The sequence below is a fragment of the Dryobates pubescens genome, chromosome 24 (genome assembly GCF_014839835.1).
Source record: "Dryobates pubescens isolate bDryPub1 chromosome 24, bDryPub1.pri, whole genome shotgun sequence".
NCBI classification, from domain to species: domain Eukaryota; kingdom Metazoa; phylum Chordata; class Aves; order Piciformes; family Picidae; genus Dryobates; species Dryobates pubescens.
Window position 1 is genome coordinate 1,187,856 of NC_071635.1, and position 19,223 is coordinate 1,207,078.

Sequence of the window (19,223 nt, forward strand, 5' to 3'; positions counted from 1 at the left end):
AGCCTTCATCTCTGTTCCTCCCTTTCCCATGAGAGCTGCACAGCCAACTCTCCTGCCAGGATGCCCAGCAGATCGTGGCATCTCTCTAACCACTTCTCAGCACTGCTGTTGTATTGAACTGGACGGCCGCTGATCGCAGGCGGTGCAATCCACACCCCAAGCTGGTTTGTCTGCAAATGCAAGCTTTCTCCTTATAAAGGCGTCTGGATTTTCTCACTGCTGAAGAGCTCTCCCGGTAGCTTTCGATCTGAATGAAAGACTCTCAGCCACACATTAGGACTACAAACAGGGGTGCTTGGCTGGGGTGGGGTTGGGATTCAGGACTAGAGTCTGTAGACTAAAGGATTGTTAAGGGGGTGTCACAGCACATTAATACTTCAGCGTGCACAAGCCCTAAAGTGGTGATAGCCCTTCCTCTGGATTCATTTACGAAGGAAGAAGCCATCTGGTAACAAGAGTCTGGCAGATGTATCTGTCTTGGAGACAATCTCTCTTGTGCATTTCTGAGATGGCAGGAGGCACCTGTAACAAACCGAATCACCTTCCCCTCAGCTGCTCTGGAAAGCTACCCCCTGTTTGGAAAGACGACAGCACTGTTCCAGGGCTGGTTTCCTAAGCCCACTGTTCCAAACTGTGACATAAGAAGAGCTATGCTCCTTTAAAACCACCAGCCTAGGATTACAGAGAATATTACAGCAAGATTCCTGGGCCTCTCCTTCTAGTCAAAGGTTATTTCCTGGTCATTGGAAGTTCATGACTGATCTAAAAGAGAGCTTAAAATGCCTCCTATGACGCATCTGCTCTGCTGTGCTCTGCTCAGACTGTTTGCAGTGATTCACTTGCTCTGAAACTGCTGGCCACAAAAGTTGCATTGGTATCATAAGCAAGAGCACAAACCACAAATAATTCATTTTTGTTTAAAAAAGAGAGTTAGATGGAAAGAGTGGGGGTTTAGTAAAGAGAACTTACTAAAAGCTATTTGATAGTCCCAGCCTTTGACTAAGTTCATAGTGGCATACACTTCCTAAGAATAAACAGAAGAGTGCTACAAAGCCATACAAATAACAAAGGAAAACAAAGCTTCACCCACAGCACCAAACCAACTTTTCCTCATCTAAAGTAAAGGAAGGCAGTGGCCAACCCCCCTCCAAAGACAGACCTCCCCTAAGCAAAGCCAATCTGCAAGAGCCGAACAGGGTGGCTGCAGAACATCCATTTGGTTCTCCTGGGAATTACTTCAAATCAAAGAAGAGAATTTATTCTGTCCTCACAGTATAGAATCTCTTCTGTGCTTCCAGTGCAAGCTTTGAAAGCGGTGTTCACATCAAGATCTTGACAAAGAGAGAAGGCTGCTCAGGAAAGGAAATGTCCATGGTTTAATGGACTTTTAATGGATTATTATCTTTGTTTAATGCCATTTTCTCCACGCATGGCAAGGCTCACTGCTGCGCAAAAAGATGCCGCTGAAAGGCGAGGAATCCGAGAGCTAACAACGGCTTCAGTGTTCAGCCAAGAATGAACTGCTCAGTTATTGTCAGCACTTCCTCTGCCATAAACACTGGTGTCATTAACAACCAGCGAAACCCAAACTGGGGACAGCTTCACAATGCGAATTCCAAACATTTCCCATTGATGAAATAACAGAAGGAAAATTCTCTGCTGAGTTCTGTTGATGCAGGCGAGGCCACAGCGTTATCTGGAAGAGGGTGCTAGTGCTGAGGGAGCTTCTCAGCCACATTCCCTCAGAGCTGAGGGATGCACCCACAACTGGCCTTCAACAGTCATTTGCCCCCCTACTGTCTAGGCAAGAGTGATCTTTATTTTACAGGACAAATTCTCCCCCCCTGCTCTGCTCTTTGTGACATCCCACCTGGAGTACAGCATTCAGTTCTGGAGTCCTGAATGCAATAAGAGCACAGATCTGTTGAAGCAGAGATGATCAGAGGGCTGGAGCACTGGTCCTGTGAAGACAGGCTGAAGGAATTAGGGCTGTTCAGCCTGGAGAAGAGAAGGCACCAGGGTGACCTTGTAGTAGCTTTCCACTACATGCAGGGGGCTACAGGAAAGCTGGAGAGGGACTTATCATAATAAGGGCCTGTGATGATAAGACAAGGGGCAATGGTTTGAAACTAGAGCAGAGTAGATTTAGATTGGACATTAGGAAGAAGTTCTTTACTCTGAGGGTGGTGGAGCACTGAAACAGGTTGCCCAGAAACATGATGGACACCTTATCCCTAGGGAGAAGTATTTAAGACCAGGCTGGATGAGGCTGTCAGCTACCTGGGCTAGTGGGAGGTGTCCCTGCCCATGGCAGGGGGGCTGGAACTGGATGATCTTTAAAGCCCTTCCCAACCATGTGCACACATTCATATGTAACCCACAAAATTTCTGGAGACTGCACAGAACATTCAAAACCAAGCAAATAAATCAAACATTCCCTGTCAGGAGCCACTGAAACAGAGATGTGCCTCAGGTAGTCATAGGCCCACATCCATGCTCCCTACTCTGATTGTTATACAACTGCCATCTCACGTCACACAGAGTGAAAAGTGAAGGCTGTGCAGAGACACAGCAGCAATTGTTCTGCTTGCTTCTAAAATGTCAAGTGTTGTTCCTGAGAAGTTCTATTTTAATTGTGCTTCTATCTCTGCATCTGAGAGGTTCAATATGCTGCTGGCAGCCTGGTTTTAAGAAGTTATGTCCTCTCCACTGACTGGGCAAATGTATTTAGTACTCTGCACAGTGAGTGGACTGAAAGATCTGAACATACAGAGTACAGTCTAGTGTCTTGAGCAGATCTTGAATGCATCTTACCTCCAAAACTATTGGCTTTTTAACCCTAAATCAGTGACTGAATCAATGGATCCATCACACAGATTGCTGGATTACTGCGAAGACAGAAGATTTATGCACAAAGGACTAAAAAAAGCTCAAAGCAGTACCACCATCTTCACAGCAAACTAGAGGCACTGCACACAAGGTAACAGCAAGCTCTTCATGAACACCATGTGTTAAGAGAGCACTTAACCTGTGAAATAAATGCTGATGCACTTGAATACCTCACTGTAAGAGGCAGGCACAAGTGTAAAGAACCCATGCAAATACATACATATACTGATTTAAATTCTGCCTTTAAGCTTTTGAGTGTGTGCCTCTGAACCTTAACAACTGCTTTTTACTTGGGAAACCACAACTGGGAAACACCTACCCTGGTTTTCTTTTCTTTTTAAAGGGAAAGAAGAAAGTAATGACTTCACTATTTCTATAAAAATCCACAGAGAGAGTTTCTCATCTTCCTGACACATGCTGGGAATAAGCCAGAGAAACAGTTTCTCACCTTCCTGACACATGCTGGGAATAAGCCAGGAGAAGTGTAGGTGAGTCATAGAAAGTCGGAAGGGACCATAAAGCTCATCCAGTTCCAAGTCTCTGCCATGGGCAGGGACACCTCCCACCAGCCCAGGTTGCTCAAGGCATGATCCAGCCTGGCCTTGAACACCTCCAGGGAGGACATATCCACAACCTGCCTGAGAAACCTGTTCCAGTATCTCACCAGCCTCACCGTAAAGAATTTCTTCCTATTATCCAGTCTAAATCTGCCCTCCTCAAGCTTAAGTCCATTCCCTCCCATTCTATCACTACAAGCCCTCATGAAAAGTCCCTTCCCCTTCCAGGTACTGGAATGCCACTACAAGGTGCCCCCAGAGCCTTCTGTTCCACAGGCTGAACCACCCCCAGCTCTCACAGCCTGTCCCCACAGGGGAGGAGGAGTAGGGAATTTTATTTCAGAATGTATTTGAAGTGCAAATTTGATTCATTTGCAATATGGTGGTGGAAAAAAAGTAACCATTTCTCAAGTATCTTAACATCTACAGCAATACCTGCAATGGCCTTAGCTCTACAATTAGTCAGGGATTTCTTGAGTTTCACTGTATGTGACCGAAATCTGTCTGCAATTCTGCACTGAAACGGAAGAGAGCCATCAGAAACCTTCTGGTCATCTTCAAAACAGTAAGAGGAAATAAAGAACATCCTTATCAGACAACTGAAGGCTTTTTTGGGGGGTTGGGGAAATCCTGAATGAATATTTTGCATCTTAATGGAAAATCTCTGGATGCCTGACATGATTCCAGACATCTGTGAGTGCAGCATGCCCTAACATGCTGCATGGGAGTATCCCTAGAGCTCATGCCACAGTTATCCATGGAGGAGTCTAAAAAATAACATCAGACTAGCAGCTGCTGGAAATGATCTTTAGCAGTCACCACACAAACCCTGAGACAATGGTGAGAAAGAGACTTAGAGCCAGTGTTAGATCAACTCACTCTAGAAGTGAAACATAACATTTGCTAGAGAAGAGATGCAAAGGGCCACACATCTGGTAACTCAGAGAACACATTTTCTCTCTGTTTGGAAGTAAATATTTGCCCCAAAACATTTTATCCTCCCCTGTTCTTCATCAAACTGTCACTGTTCTAACACACCCTGCATTTCACCCTTTACTTATCAAGGCACTGATTAGTTGGCTTTTAGGGTGGTGACACCACCTGTGCAAGCACATGACACCAAAACCACAAGTAGTACTGGTTTGTGGTCTCCAGTCTGAAAACCAGAAGCGTTTGACTGCACAGCCAGCACTGCATTCTGCACAGCCTGCTCTGGTGGCCATCTACACACATCATTCTGAAATCCTGGAACTGCCATCCCTCAAAAACATGCTACCAAAGCAGCGTGGAACATCACGGGATAGGCTGGAAAGGATTTTGCACTGTAAAAGTTCTCAGAGAGATGCATGCCACCTCATTATCATAAAATATAGCTGGGGATGGCAGGAAAAGGCTGAGCAAAGCCTTCGGAAAAACAGAAATATACAGAAAAAGCATCGAAATATACTTGAGCAAACCCTTACAACTTGGCAAAACAACTCCAGATGCTGACACACTGTCTCTACGTACAGACAGCATTCTTCAGGAACAGGCGAGCAACCACACAGATGCTAATTCTGACCTAAGCATGGCTCCAGGTCAGACCAAGACAGCAGGATACTTACAGTGAGGATGGGAAGACACTGGGACATGTTGCCCAGGGAGGTCATGGCTGCCCCTTCTCTGGAGGTGTTCAAGGGCAGGCTGGATGAGGCCCTGAGCAACCTAGGCTGGTGGGAGGTGTCCCTGCCCATGGCAGGGGGGTTGAAACTAGATGATCTTTAAGGTCCCTTCCCACCTAAGCCATTCTATGAATCTATGCACTCAAGGAATCATGACAATTATTTGGCTTAGGACAGGCAGAGAAAAACAGTTAAAACCACCCAATGCTCACAAGGGCTTCTCTCCATTATCCACATACTGCTGCACTGCAGGCACAGAACACAGCTGACTCTCTGCTCTCAGCACTGCCAGGCAGGCACTGACTTCAGGAAGATAAAGATATAACCACATGGCACATACTGAGGAACACAACTGCTATCTAGGCAGATGTAAGAGCAGTTCCTGTCTGCAGGGCCTGACCACACTCGGAAGAAAACTGGCTACACATCATCTCTTCTAGGAATCCCTGCTGGGCATGCAATGCAGAGGAGAACCATGGTACCACCCAGAGAGAAACTCCCCATCTTATGGACAACTTAGGCAACCAAGATAGCAAGGTGTTTTGCAGGGCTCTTGGCCCTCAGTGCAACCAGCCTGACCCACATTACACTGAAACCCTAAGCAGTGCCATCAAAGAGGAGCACTCCCTTCTACACAACAGATCAGCTAACTGTTTGCAGATGCAACTCCACCTCAGAAAGCTCACCTACAAACAGAAGGGTTGTAAGCCTGCTGTGGCATCCAGCCAACAGATTGCATCTTAAGAGTGTTGGACCTGGAGGCACAGAGATCCTGGCACCCAATGTGGTCAGCATCACATCCTTGGGTGCTCTGCTGTGGTGTAAGTCTTTCATCTCACTTTTTACTGTAAATGGTAAACAGCCTTATGAGGCTTCTCCCATCCACCCCAGCCATAATTTATCTGGACAGTTCCATTTTAAACCAGCTCAGTTATCTGTGCTTAGCTGCTTTCTTTCATGAGAGCTGGCTGCTGTCTGACACGTTGGACTACAGAATCAGAGGCTGCACAGAGACCTTTTGCTGTTACTGGTACTAACAGCTTGGTGGTTGACAAAAGAGTAAAGCCACTTTAACCAGCTCCTGCCTTACTCTTTCCCATATACACAACTTCCACAATTGTTACTGCAACTCACCAGAATTTCTCTTTGTTCTTCCAAATTTTTTAAGAAGTTTGAAAATTCATGAAGTGATGCATCTGGAATGCAAGAGCAGAAGAAGAGTTTAATCACACTGCAGGATGGCAGAGGGCAACAGAGCCACGTACACTCGCTTCTTACCCACCTATGCATCTTTCATCATCTGTCTCTGCATCACCAATGAATTCAAATTTGAAGTCTCTTAGAGAATGGGCAAATTTCCTCTGGGCTGCTGAGAGGTCTGCAAGGAGAAAGAAGGGGGGGGAAAAAATACACAGATTGAAGGCTAGGGAATCACATTAAGAATGCTGGAAGATCCCTCTCACTCCTAGAATAAGCCATTTGTGTAAGACATTCTTACAGCACAGGCCTGCCTAAGGACTTTAGGAGACACCCAATATTGTCCAGCCCTCTTCTGGTAATGTCATTGAGATTTCTTTACACCAGGCTATACAGGAGCAAGGAAGTGTGATTGTGTGCACAATATTGACCTCATCTTATGCTTCACTACATCACAATTCAGGCCACAGGCCAAACAAACAGATCTGTGACTGCAAACGCTTCAAGCACGACAGAGTAAGCTGTGCCAGTTGTCTTACTCTGCTAACCTAAATACACTGCTGGCTTTGTCAGCACAAACCTACACCTTAGGATTTTCCCCATGCTGTACACAGGCAGCTCTGCTAGGGAAACATTTATGCACACACCAAATTTTGAATTGTTTAAGTAGTTGGAACTAGAGATTCAGTTCAACTACGCCAAAAGCTAGCTGAGACAACACTCAAATTAATCTCATACAAGAACCATTTTCTTCAACCCAATCTTTACCTATAAAGGGTTTGAAAGGTTGGGGTTGGAGGGCTGGACTCTTGCATCCTTCTGGAAGCAGCCAGCCTCATTAGTCAGCCACAATATCACAATATCAAAAGCATTATAGACCCTTATTAAGATTTATAAGGCTATAAGCAGCATGCACACAGCTTTCTGGTGTGCTGACATGTGCAGATTGGGAACATCACAAGCTCTGGGAGGATGAACTCACTGATAAAAAAGGATGCATGTCCTGGTGCACTTCTGCGAAGCAGTAAAGCTTTTACTCATACTTCTGTTGCAAGCCAAGCTTAAGGACTGATGGAAATATTTAGTTAATCTGTAATCTTTCTCTCATCACATGCAGCTCTGAAGGCTTAGGAACAACACGTTTAACAGAGCAGCTAAGCATTCTGTCCTTTAATATTAACTCAAGCTAAAAGGCTACAAACTTGGGCTTGCTTTGTTGCTCTTTGGGTGTTTGTTTCCTTTATTGTGGTTGGGTTCTATTACTTTTTTATTGTTTTGTTTAGGGCTGGGTTTTTGTTGTTGTTTTGTCTGGTTTGGGATGTTTGCTTTTTGAATAAAAGCAAAACAAAACCCAGCACAAACCAACTCGATGCTAGGTCCTGCATCCAACACATGATCTGTTTTTTCCTGTACCACAGTCAGAACTTTGACAAACAGCACTGCATTGAAAGTTCAGCTCAACCACTTAAAAAGATAAATCACAACTATTCCCCAAACAGTACGGGGGGAAAAAACCCCAAACATAATACAACCAACCAACCCCCAAGCTGTGTCCTTCCATCCCACGCTCTTTTTATCCATTCTCAGTCCTTTCACGCACAGGATCACACAGGATGTTAGGGATTGGAAGGGACCTCCAGAGATCATCCTCATTGTTGTGTAACACAGCCAGGTACTTGTCTTGCCTCCCTTTTGCAGCTGCTGCCACAACAGGCACCTTTCAATCCGTGAAGCAGCAGGATGCTGCAGGAAGGAGCAGGCTGAAGGGAGAAGTAACAACTGCCGTGCAAAAGCAAACACGAGTATTTTAACTCAAAGGCCTCCCGGGCTGTCCAGAAAGCAGACAGAGAAAGAAACAAAGTTCTGCTGGCTCTGAAAGGTTTAAATATGGAAAATAACTTTCTTAAGCATCTAGTGTTACATTTACTGGTGTGCCAGGTCCCAGCACAAGGCTGAAAGGAGTTTATTTATGGAAGAATGGGTCCAAACAGCACACACCCTCCCAAACTTCTTTAATTTTCCTGAATCTGATAATCCCCCTCCAAAGCTCTGTCACATGAGAGCTAGCCCCATGCTAGGCTTAGGACCTGTTATGTTTTCTCCCACTTGTAGAGGTGAAGTATTCAAATAATGTTGAGCAAGGTCCACGTTAAGAGAAACTGTACAGCACCACACGCAGGCCCCAGCCCCCTCTCCCCCTCCCAGACCGAATTGGCACCAAACCCCTGAGGTGGGCTTTGATGAGCTTTCTGGAGTGGTGGGAAACCACCTCCTGCACAGCTGCAGATCCCACCCTGGGGTTGCAGTGACAGCACACAGAGCAGGTGCCCCTGCCCCACCTCTTCTGGTGCGAAGCCCAACATCTTTGGTCAAGCTGAGGAGAGGCTGAATCAGAGCGGGTCTGAATGCCACATTCCTGCTTTTCTCTGCTCAGTCTGCTAAGGGGTTGGAAATTACTGAGCAAGGGGCTGAGTGGGGTGCTTAGAAGCAGTCATCTTTTAGCACATCAAAGCCAGATTTGCAGAGCTCCCGAGTTAAAGCTCTGAAAACACATCATGCATTTGCGAATTCTTTCCACAAACCATCTCTGAACCGCTGAAGAACTGGGAGCCATCAGAAAGCAGGGGGAGGTCAGGGGTTTGGGACACAGAACAATGTCCTGATGGACCAGGAAAAGCTGCAGGTAAGCTGCAGAGACCTGGGGATTGAACAAACACCTAGAAGGCCACAAAATAGGGAGAGGTTTTCTGACAGATTTTAAGAACTTGGCATTTTCAAGGAGGTCACTGGAGCAAAAGAAAACCTAATCACATGTTGCAAGACCTAAGTGGAAAGGAACAAACTTCCTGACTGGGAGACTAAATGTCCATTTGGTTCAAGAGGCTGCTGCGATGTCAGAGTCCTAACTGTTGCCAAAATAAAGAGGCTTTTAATCCTGCTTCATCAGCAGATGTTAGCTGCAAGATTCATCCTCCAGTGTTTATATGTCATCCAACAGTCTTGGTTTATTTTAGCTAAATTTACATTTCAGGTCAGACTCTGTTTTCATTCCCTATGCCAGAACAGCACCAGGCCAGGCCTTTGCTGGGCAGACCCTCTGGTGCTCAGCTGCTCATAGCGATGGGGGAGTCTCTGCTCTGCCTTTGGCTAAACTAAGAGAAATAAAACTGACCATCAAGTAGAGATGGAGGGAAAACTACATCAAAAGTTCAGAGCAGGAACACTGAAGTAAGTTTTGCTGCAGCACAGGAAAAGTTAGGAGGATGGTGGCTCAAAAAGATGACACAGATCTGTCTTGGATGTTCTTGTCCCCTGAGAAGTGGCCTGAGGAAGGCACCAAAGACCAAAATCAAACCTTCCACTGTGGGGCAAGCAGCATGAAGCTGCTCCAAGCTTTTACCCTGCCAAATTCCACATACCTACCTTACAGTGCATACAGCGACATCCATATAATTCTAAGCAGTTATAAAACTGTATACAAATCAGACTAGATGTTGATACCATCACACATTCTGCTAGGATTTAAATGCTAGGCATGGTTGCTTAAGGCAGAAGTTTCATAAATGCAACTTGCCTTTCTTCCATCCTGTGTCAGAAGACCTTTACTACAGCAAAATTATTTGGCTAGCACCGACATACATCCCAGTGTTGTTCCACAGCAGCACACAGCAGTATGTGCTATAAAACAGATACAGATTCCAGCCACATGCACTAGAAGAAGGAAGTACACGACTGTGTCTGTATCCAGCAGCACAGCCACTTACACTGATTATGCAAGTGATACTGCAGCCTACTGAAAACACACAGTGACAATTTGGTGGGTCAGAAAGCAATTATTTTCTTCTCTTTAATCTGCAGATTCCACACAGTATCATCAAACAAAGATACAGGAAAAGCTGACAGGGTTGTTGCTGCTCTCATTTACTGGAACAGAGCATTCAAGATCAGAGTGTGTTTAAATATCAACCAAACACTAACACTCTCCTGAATAAAATGTAATCTTGGTGAGCCTACAAGGCAGAGTTCTTTCCAAAACTCACCCTTCTTAGAACACTCAAAGAAACGAAGCATCTGCTAAGTGCTTTAACCAGAAGACCAAGGACAGACGTTTCAAAAGAGAGACGGGAGGGACATGAGGACACGAGGGGGTCTATTTTCTCTTTGTTCATGTTCAGATCAGTAAACTGCACATTTGTCATGTTTTAATGTAGCTCATTAAAACCACACCAGCAGAAACACCCCCTCGCTCTGAAACACTTTGCTAACAAGCACTGCCTGCAGCCCGTCCCGCAGCGGACGCACTGCCGGTGCCCCACGCAAAGACCTCCACATTCTTCCAGTTGGTTTTGGAGGGAAATATTTTTGTTTCTTCTCAGAGTCGAGCCCAGCCAACACACCACTGTTACTTGCTAGGTGGTGGCCTGGTTTCACAGCATCAGACTCCAATCACTCCCTTTGAGATCAGGAATAACTTCAGTGCTAGCCACCTAAACTAAAACACAGGGACAAAGCAAGACAAGATTGCTTCCCAGAGCCACCCTAGATGTCTTGCATGGCAGAGCTGCCTTCTTGTAGCAATATTTTTCTACAGCTAAACATAGACATCTACATTCAAGCTTCACCTTTACTGTATCACAAGGGTTCTTTTAAGAAGTACTGGAAGTGCATCAGCATTCCTCATCTCTAACTACAAATCTCATTGACACTAACAGATATGGTCCAGGAGTGACAGATTTCTAGTGGCCTCATTTGACATACTTTAAAATGCACTGAATTATAGGGTGATTTGGGTTGGAAGGAACCTCAAAGTTCATCTACTTCCACCTTCTACTGGATCAGGCTGCTCCAAGTCCTGTTCAACCTGGCCTTGAACACTTCCAGGGAAGGGGCATCCCCAGCTTTTCTGGGCAACCTGTTCTAGTGCTTCACCACCCTCCTGGGGAAGAAACATTGCTCTGGGTCTTATTCAGCAATACTGTCCTCAAAAATCTTAAAGGTTACCAAATGCTTAGATGCAACTGCCAAGCTCATCTCAAGCTACATTACAGACTAACATTAGACTTCTCCATCTATTTTCCTCACAGAAGGCCAAGATCAGGCAAGCTAAACCCCAGGGTTAAACAGGCAGGGATGAGCTGAGAGTGAGTTGGCCTCTCCCCTCTTCTTCCTAAGCATCAATCTCACTTGCAAGAGCTAACCAAGCAACTTCAGAGGAACAAAGTACTTAAAATAGCCTGTCCAAGAGCTGCAATATGGCCTCATGTGACATTTTGTACAAGACAGCCAGCATCTTAATGCTTATAAAAGCAACTCAGCGTTTCTCCTCTGTTCCTTTTAGCAAGGTGAGCAATGAATGTGATAAACCCCACAACACTGACAAGATGCATAGGACTTCGTTATTACCTTAGTAAAGTAGATAAACAGGATTTACTCATCAACTAGCAGATGCAAAGCCATGAGGCAGAATCTTAAGAGCAGTAACACATTCCAACTCCCCAAAACTAAACAAACTTTTTCTGACTCATTTTTATCTGAGAGGCATATCAAAAGGAGCATCCAAATGGGAGAAACTGACAATGAAGCATGGCAATGACACCTCTGACATGAGGTGTTCTCACCAGAGAGAAGATGCTGCAGTTTCTTGCTTAAGTCAAGCAATACTGTGAGAAGCATTCACAGCCTCCCTTAGAAACTACTCTATTTCCTGCACTGAAGTGACTGTTCTCACCACTTTGATGACAGGAGGAACATTTTATATAACAGAGGAGGAGGAGTACAGAACTTCAGTACTTGGTTCAGTAGTGTTTGAGTTTCACTGACAGAAGCTGAGGATAAAAGAGTGAAGCAGCACTTCCAAGAAGAAAGTTGTGTTAGAAAGTGTTTGCATTTGTGAGGCTTCTATGATCATTTCTGGAGCTGAGGCATTACTGAGCTTTGGAGAATTTGTTTATAAACCAGGAATTACTGATTTTTGCTTTGCCTCTTTCCCCTGGACCCACCACCAACAGTTTACATTCAAGTAGTGTCCCTGTTTATATCAAAGGATCCACAGCTCTGCTTTGCTAGCCCCGACATCCTCAGAGCTTTCATGGCACGGGTCAGAGCAAGTGAGAGCTGGACAGAAGGGGAGCAGAAGACTAAAGCTGACCTACAACTGGCCACAAGTGTTTTATGACAAATCCATGCACAGGTTCTGTTCACTGCCACAAGACAAAACAATACATTAAATAAAATAAGTCCATTCTACTAACCTGAAAGCTCAGATCAGAACCTGTTTGGACAGTGGAAGTCTATGCTACACAATCATAGAACCACTTAGCTTGGGAAAGACCAACTGCAAACCTTACACTACCAAGTCCACCACTAAACCCTTAGCACATCTCTGTGTTTAAGCACCTCCAGGGATGAGGATCCAACCACCTCCCTGGGGAACCTGTTCCAGTGTTTGAGAACCCTTCCAGCCAAGAAGTTTGTTCCAACCTAAACCTCTCCTAGTGCAGCTGCAGGCCATTTCCTCTCCTCCTATCATTTGTTATTAGGAAGAAGACAGCAACATTCACCTCACTCCAACCTTCTTTCAGGGAGCTGTAGAGAGTACAAAGGTCTCCCCTTATCCTCCTTCCCTCCAGGCTGAACAACCCCAGGTTCCTCAGCTGCTTCACACCAGCCCCGTTCTGCAGACCCTTCACTAGCTTTGTCAGCCTCCTCTTGACCTGCTCCAACACCTCGATGCCTTTCATGTAGTGAGGAGCCCAAACCCAGTACTCAGGGCTCTCACTGTTTCTGATACTAACCAGGATGCTGTTGGCCTCCTTGGCTACCTGGGCACATTGTTACATGTACAATGCTCAGAAGAGAAACCCACATTTCAAGGATGTTGCCTGAAGTTACCACAGGTGACATTAGGGATGACAGAGCAGCCAGTCTGAAAGCAATGCTCCAGCTCTCAGCAGTGAGCATACTGTATCTGCACAACCCAGGAAGGGAGCTGCACACAGCATGTACACCTACATACACAGAACTGTTCTCCAGAGAAAAAAACACTGTGTTCTGCACTCCAGCTGGACTGGCTTTATAGCTTCAGCTTTAGCACTCACTGGTACAAACTGTCCTGGCTGCTCACAAAACTTTGCATGTGCATGCCTTTCAGAGCAGATTATTTATTCATACAAGAAGCTTGGAAGCAAGCAGACAAAAAAACCCAAACACACACAACACAAGATGATGGCAGGAAGGAAAGTAATTAAACAACAATCCCCACCACCAAACACTGAAGAAAAAAAAAAATTAAAAGGCATCAAATGTGAAATATTAGAATCACAGAATTGTTAGGGTTGGAAGGGACCTCAAGGATCATCCAGTTCCAACCACCCTGCCATGGGCAGGGACTCCTCACACTAGATCAGGTTGCTCAGAGCCACATCCAGCCTGGCCTTAAAAACCTCCAGGGATGAAGCTTCCACCACCTCCCTGGGCAACCTGTGCCAGTGTCTCACCACCCTCATGGGGAACAACTTCTTCCCAACATCCAATTTGAATCTCCCCATTTCTAGTTTTGCTCCATCCCCCAGTCCTATCCCTCCCTGACACAGCAGCACAAGACTGATGCCAAGAATGGGAGGTGTAAGTGCCTGACCAGGGCTAAATTTTATCAAGCTGCAGTACTGATACAACTCAGTTAATTGAGGGGATGGACAATTTCACCAGGCTTAGGGCAATCTGCTTCCCTCTCCATCCTGCTCACCCCCTTCACAGTGCAGAGGTTAGCTGGATGTCAGCTGGTAAGACCAGAGGCATTGCAGCACTTCCCAGGACATCCAGAGGGAGGAAAACAAAAGAACGCTGATGTTTTTCTAACTAATATTGTAGCACTTTTACAGCACTAGTTCTCTCATGCACCATTGCTTCATTTCTGGTCACACTATTTACATTGGAGAAAGGAAAATAAAATCCCTGGCAGGGTTCTCAGGCATTGGAAGAGGCTGCCCGGGGAGGTGGCTGAGTCACCATCCCTGGATGTGTTTAAAAGCTATGTAGATGTGGTGCTTGGGGGTATGGATAGCGGTGGACTTGGTGAAGAAGGGTTAATAGCTGGACTCAGTCTTCAAGGTCTTTTCCAGTCTAAATGATTCTAAGAAACTCCCTTTCCCTGACAAGTCTGATTTACAGCTGGGTTACAAAAACTAACAACATCACAGCCAGCCAGATGCAAGGTTCTGCACCCGGGTCAGGGCAATCCCAAGCACAAACATAGACTGGGCAGAGGATGGCAAGAGCAGTCCCGAGGAGAAAGCCTTGGGGGTGCTGGTCGATGAGAAGCTCACCATGAGCCAGCGATGCAATTCCTTCCTGGGATGCAGCTTAAGTACGGTACTGTGACACAGCCAACCAGGCCAAACAAGAAACAAGCATGTGTGCCAGTTTATCTCCTCTTTCCTTGAAGCAGCAACAGGGCTGGTTACTCAATAAACCAGAATTAACACTTCTGCAGGGAAGTTTGCCTAACCTCCCACCGGCTGGAGCAAAGGAACCTCAGGCTGCTCACAGCACCGCAGCAAAGCAACCTAGCAGCCAGGTTTGAATAATAAAGAAGAGGGTGTGAGAGAGCCAGGCTATCAGCTGGAGGCTGCTTCAGGCACCTGCAAATCCAGCTTGTCTTTGGCAGCCTTTGTGCTTTCAAAGGGGTTTCAGTTACAGACATTCAAGTTTCCTCTGCGTCCAGAGCCTGGAAGAGTTTGGGAAAACTGGAAATACCAAAGGGGAAAAAAAGGGAAACTGCACATAGCACAAGTCACAAGCTCACCACAGGGCTGCTTCTTATTTGTGCTGTCTACATTTGAAGTTTTATTCATCTCCAAGGATTTCAGAATCTGTTCCATGGATCCAAGCAAAACATTAAGAGGCAAAGTTATTTTGCTCAACTGGTGGGACTCCTGCTACCTGCAGGAATCTGTAATCCAGAGAAACACCAAAGACTCTTCCAACCCCTTCTTTCCCTCACCTGCAAACCCTTCTTGTTTGAGCTGGGAGACACTGCCAACCAAATCTAAAAAGCATAGGGAAGAAGCAGGGAGACCAGCAAGTGGCCACACTGGCTGAAAGCAGCAACTGCTTCTGACTACATCCATTTAAGTCCTTTTTACCACAGTAATACACAAAGGCAGGCTCTCTGATTAAGGCTAGAAAGCAACAAAACCATCCATGCAAAGGTCTTTTAAAGGAGAGGAGAAAAGCCTCTTAGCTCCAGACTGTGTTGTGTACTTATCTTCCCAGCATCTCTCTCAGGAATTTGCTTACAATATGAATAATTTCCTCCTGAATTGCCTTAAAGATGCTCTCTTTCATTTATTAGCAAGCTAAATATATTTCCATTCCTTAACATGAGAAAGTTTTCAAGAACACAGGCAGGGAACAGAAAATAATTCTTTGTGCTTTTAAGTTGAAAGGCAGCATTTGCACATTGTGTGGTGCTCCTGCAGAAACGATGCCAGCAGAAGTCTCAGGTTGCCAGAGGATTCTTTTATCTGATGCAGCAGCTAAATGATCTTGGGCACGTTATCTGCAGTTTCAGCTGTCAGACAGGGAGATATTTCTACACACATGCTGAAAAGAGGTAGTAGTGAGGTGGGGATTGGTCTCTTCTCTCTAGTATCAGGTGATAGAACAAGAGGAAATGGTCTGAAATTGTGCCAAGAGATGTTTAGGTTAGGAAAAATCTCTTCACTGCAAGAGTGGTCAGGCACTGGAACAGGCTGCCCAGAGAGATGGAGTCACCATCCCTGAAGGTGTTCAAGAAAGGTGTAGACACAGCACATGTAATGGCCATGGTACTCCTGGGTTGACAGTTGGCCTTCATGGTCTTGATCTTGAAGGTCTTTCCCAACCAAAGCAATTCTATGACTGTATGATTTGGTTGCTATCACTTTCTAAATTGCTTCCCTTGCTATTAAAGAAGCAACAGCAGCACCCCATACACTGCTTAATAGGGCTCCAACTCTATCTGCCACTGAAAAGCAAAAAGAGGGGACACACTGGAGGTCAGCAGTAAAGAACATGATACATGGCTAGCTGCTGCTGGGCCTGACTTCCCTCAGCACTCGAGGGACTGACAACATACACATTCCCTGTGACTATCAGACACTCAGAATTAACATCTTCATAGTACTTGACAGTGACTGCAGCTCTACCAACATCTTACCAAACGAGGCACACTTACACTCCAATCCAACAGATAAATCACCAGTGGGCAAAGAACTATAGTCTCATTTCAGCACAGAATGGCCAAACTCTCTGCAAAGCTTTTCCAGCTGTCCTGTGTGCTGTGCTCCCTTCCCAAACAGCCCAGGCAGCTCAACCCAAAGACGTTCAGCACCAAGGAGCCGCACTTTGGGCAGCCTGCCCTGCCTCCCTCTCGGCGTCAGCCGTGTCAGAGCCCGTTACCACAGACGGCCTGACAAGGTCCTTCGCATGACTCAGAAAAGGTGGCACTTGCCAAAGCCCCGGTGGAGGCCACAGCGTACTGCTGAGGCTTGTGGGTCTGCTGACAGCTCTCCATAAATGACTCTACACAAACAATCACTGGTGTGCCAGGCTCTCAGCTGCTGCCAGCAATGCAGTGACTCACGGTGTGTGAGAAGCACTGGCCACTGTCTTTACAATCAAAGGGATGAAGTTTTATTCCTGCTGCAAGACTGCTGCAGGAGTGATAGTTTCCTACTGCACCAGCTGTGCAGGTTTCTCTGTTAGGTTGACAGAGTGCTTCAGGCTGTTCCATGAACACCTTGGAGTCCTAGCAGACAGCAGTCTCCATGGGGCAGCGATGTGCCCTTGTGGCCAGGAAGGCCAGCGGCATCCTGGGGTGCGTCGAGTAAAGCGAGTCCAGCAGGGCTAGGGAGGTTCTTCTCCCCCTCTGCTCTGCCCTGCTGAGACCTCACCGGGAATACTGTGTCGAGTTTTGGGCTCCCCCAATTCAAGAGAGACAGAGACCTGCTGGAGACAGTCCAACAGAGAGCTATGAGGATGGTCAGAGGACTACAACATCTCTCCTGTGAAGAAAGGCTCAGAGAGCTGGGGTTGTTCAGTCTGGAAAAGGCTGAGAGGGGATCTTATTAATGTCTATAAACATCCGAGGGGTGGGAGTCAAGCTCCTTTCAGTGGTGCCCAGGACAAGGAACAACAGGTACAAGCTGGAACACAGGAGGCTCTACCTCAGCAAGAGGAGAAACTTCTTTACTGGGATGGTGACAGAGCCCAGGAGCAGGCTGCCCAGAGAAGTTGTGGAGTCTCCAACTCTGGAGACCTTCAAAACCTGCCTGGATGTGTTCCTGTGTGACTTGCCCCAGGTGATCCTGCTTTGGCAGGCAGGTTGGACAGGATGCTATCTAGAGGTCCCTTCCAACCCCTAACATTCTGATTCTATTATGCTATTCTGTCCTCAGCTTTAAATCCTGCAGTTCAAAGAACCCTGGCTAGGAAAGGACAGCATGTCAAGGAAGGCACAGGGACTGAATTTCAAGTTTTTCTGGTTAGTAAGTTTTGCTTCCCTTTGTTTCCTGTCATGGATGAGATCTATCCAGGTATCAGGATGCAACACAAGCACACATACAAATACCAGCAGGAGCTCACAGGATTACAATATCATCAGGAAAATCTTCTTTGCTCTGAAGGTGACACAGCACTGGAACAGGCTGCCCAGAGAGGTTGTAGAGTCTTCTCTAGAGACTTCCAAGGCCTGCCTGGAAGTATTCTGTGTGGTCTGCCCTAGGTGATCCTGCCCTGGCAGGGGGTTGGACTCAATCTCCAGAAGTCCCTTCCAAACCCTATGATTCTGTGGTTCTAATATGAACATTACTCATACTACCATGGTTTTCAGACAGAAACACACCTCCAAAGTGATTAAATGTTCAGCCAATAGATCAAGCATAAGTATCTAACTTAAGAGCACAAGTGAAATTATTCATGGGAAGCACATTGGCACATCTGATTAAGTAAGAGTCAAGTAGAGGGGTTACAGGCAAGACAGGAAAGTACAATATCCTCTTTCCCCAGAGACTTTACAACACAGTTCTGCTACAATTTATACACCAGCTCCTGCGCTTCACTGCAAAGAAATCACAGATTATACAAACAATTGGTTAAGCAGAAGTGACAGCTACATCTTCCCCGAGAAGAGGCAGCACAGGCCAGGTAAAGCAAACATTCCAGAGGGAGACACAAGAGTAAACACTGGGAATCACAACTCTGCAATCACTGGTCACAAGCTGAGTGGGGCACCCCTGCAGCAGGGCTCTTACAGCACACCAGCCTGCACTGATGACAGATGACACACCAACAGCACAGCAGCACTAACATCCAAGTGTATGTGGCCTGAAAGCCACTCAGGCATACAAATTACCATCTCACCCAAGGCACAGTGTCACAAAACCATGGGCAGAAGTCTTGAAAGCCAAGGAAGAGACAGTGAAAAGGTCAGAGTTGGACAATGCCTCCCATGAAGCAGCTCCAGCCCTTGCAGGAGCTGTAGAGGCTAAGGAGCTTGCAAGAGGTAAAACCTAGTGCCAGGTGCAGTGCTGCACAGCATCTTTAACTTCTCCTCTGGAAGCTCCAGCAGAGCTTTTCTACCTTCTACCATGACAGTTCTGCACCCAGTCTGTGCAAAGCTCAGAATCCAGATGTGTGTCAAGGTGAATGTAGGTCCCTGGTACACCTCAAGTATTTGTTTCTTTTTCCATCCTCACTTCTTTAGAGGCACATTTAAAGCTGGAAGCATAGCTGTACTAATATATGTTAGTCACCACAAGAATGCCCACAGAGCACTGTGTAATTGTGGGCTGATGCAAGAGAAAAGGGATGCACTTGGGTGTCAAAATCAGACAGAAGTCTGAAGGGAAGGAAATCTCTACAGAAAAGTAGAAAGGAG

The 19,223-nt window shown here is 46.1% G+C and overlaps 1 protein-coding gene across 2 annotated transcripts in view; it reads right to left on the reverse strand.

The window, feature by feature from the left end:
* ARHGAP10 (Rho GTPase activating protein 10) overlaps window positions 1-19,223 on the reverse strand; it is a 127,234-nt gene that overhangs the window by 93,205 nt on the left and 14,806 nt on the right. For both annotated transcript variants that reach the window (XM_054172633.1, XM_054172634.1), the window contains exons 2-3: window positions 6,390-6,485; window positions 6,242-6,303 (exon numbers count right to left, since the gene is read on the reverse strand). In XM_054172633.1, the coding sequence (XP_054028608.1) occupies window positions 6,242-6,303; window positions 6,390-6,485 (158 nt within the window). The remainder of the gene's footprint in view (window positions 1-6,241; window positions 6,304-6,389; window positions 6,486-19,223) is intronic.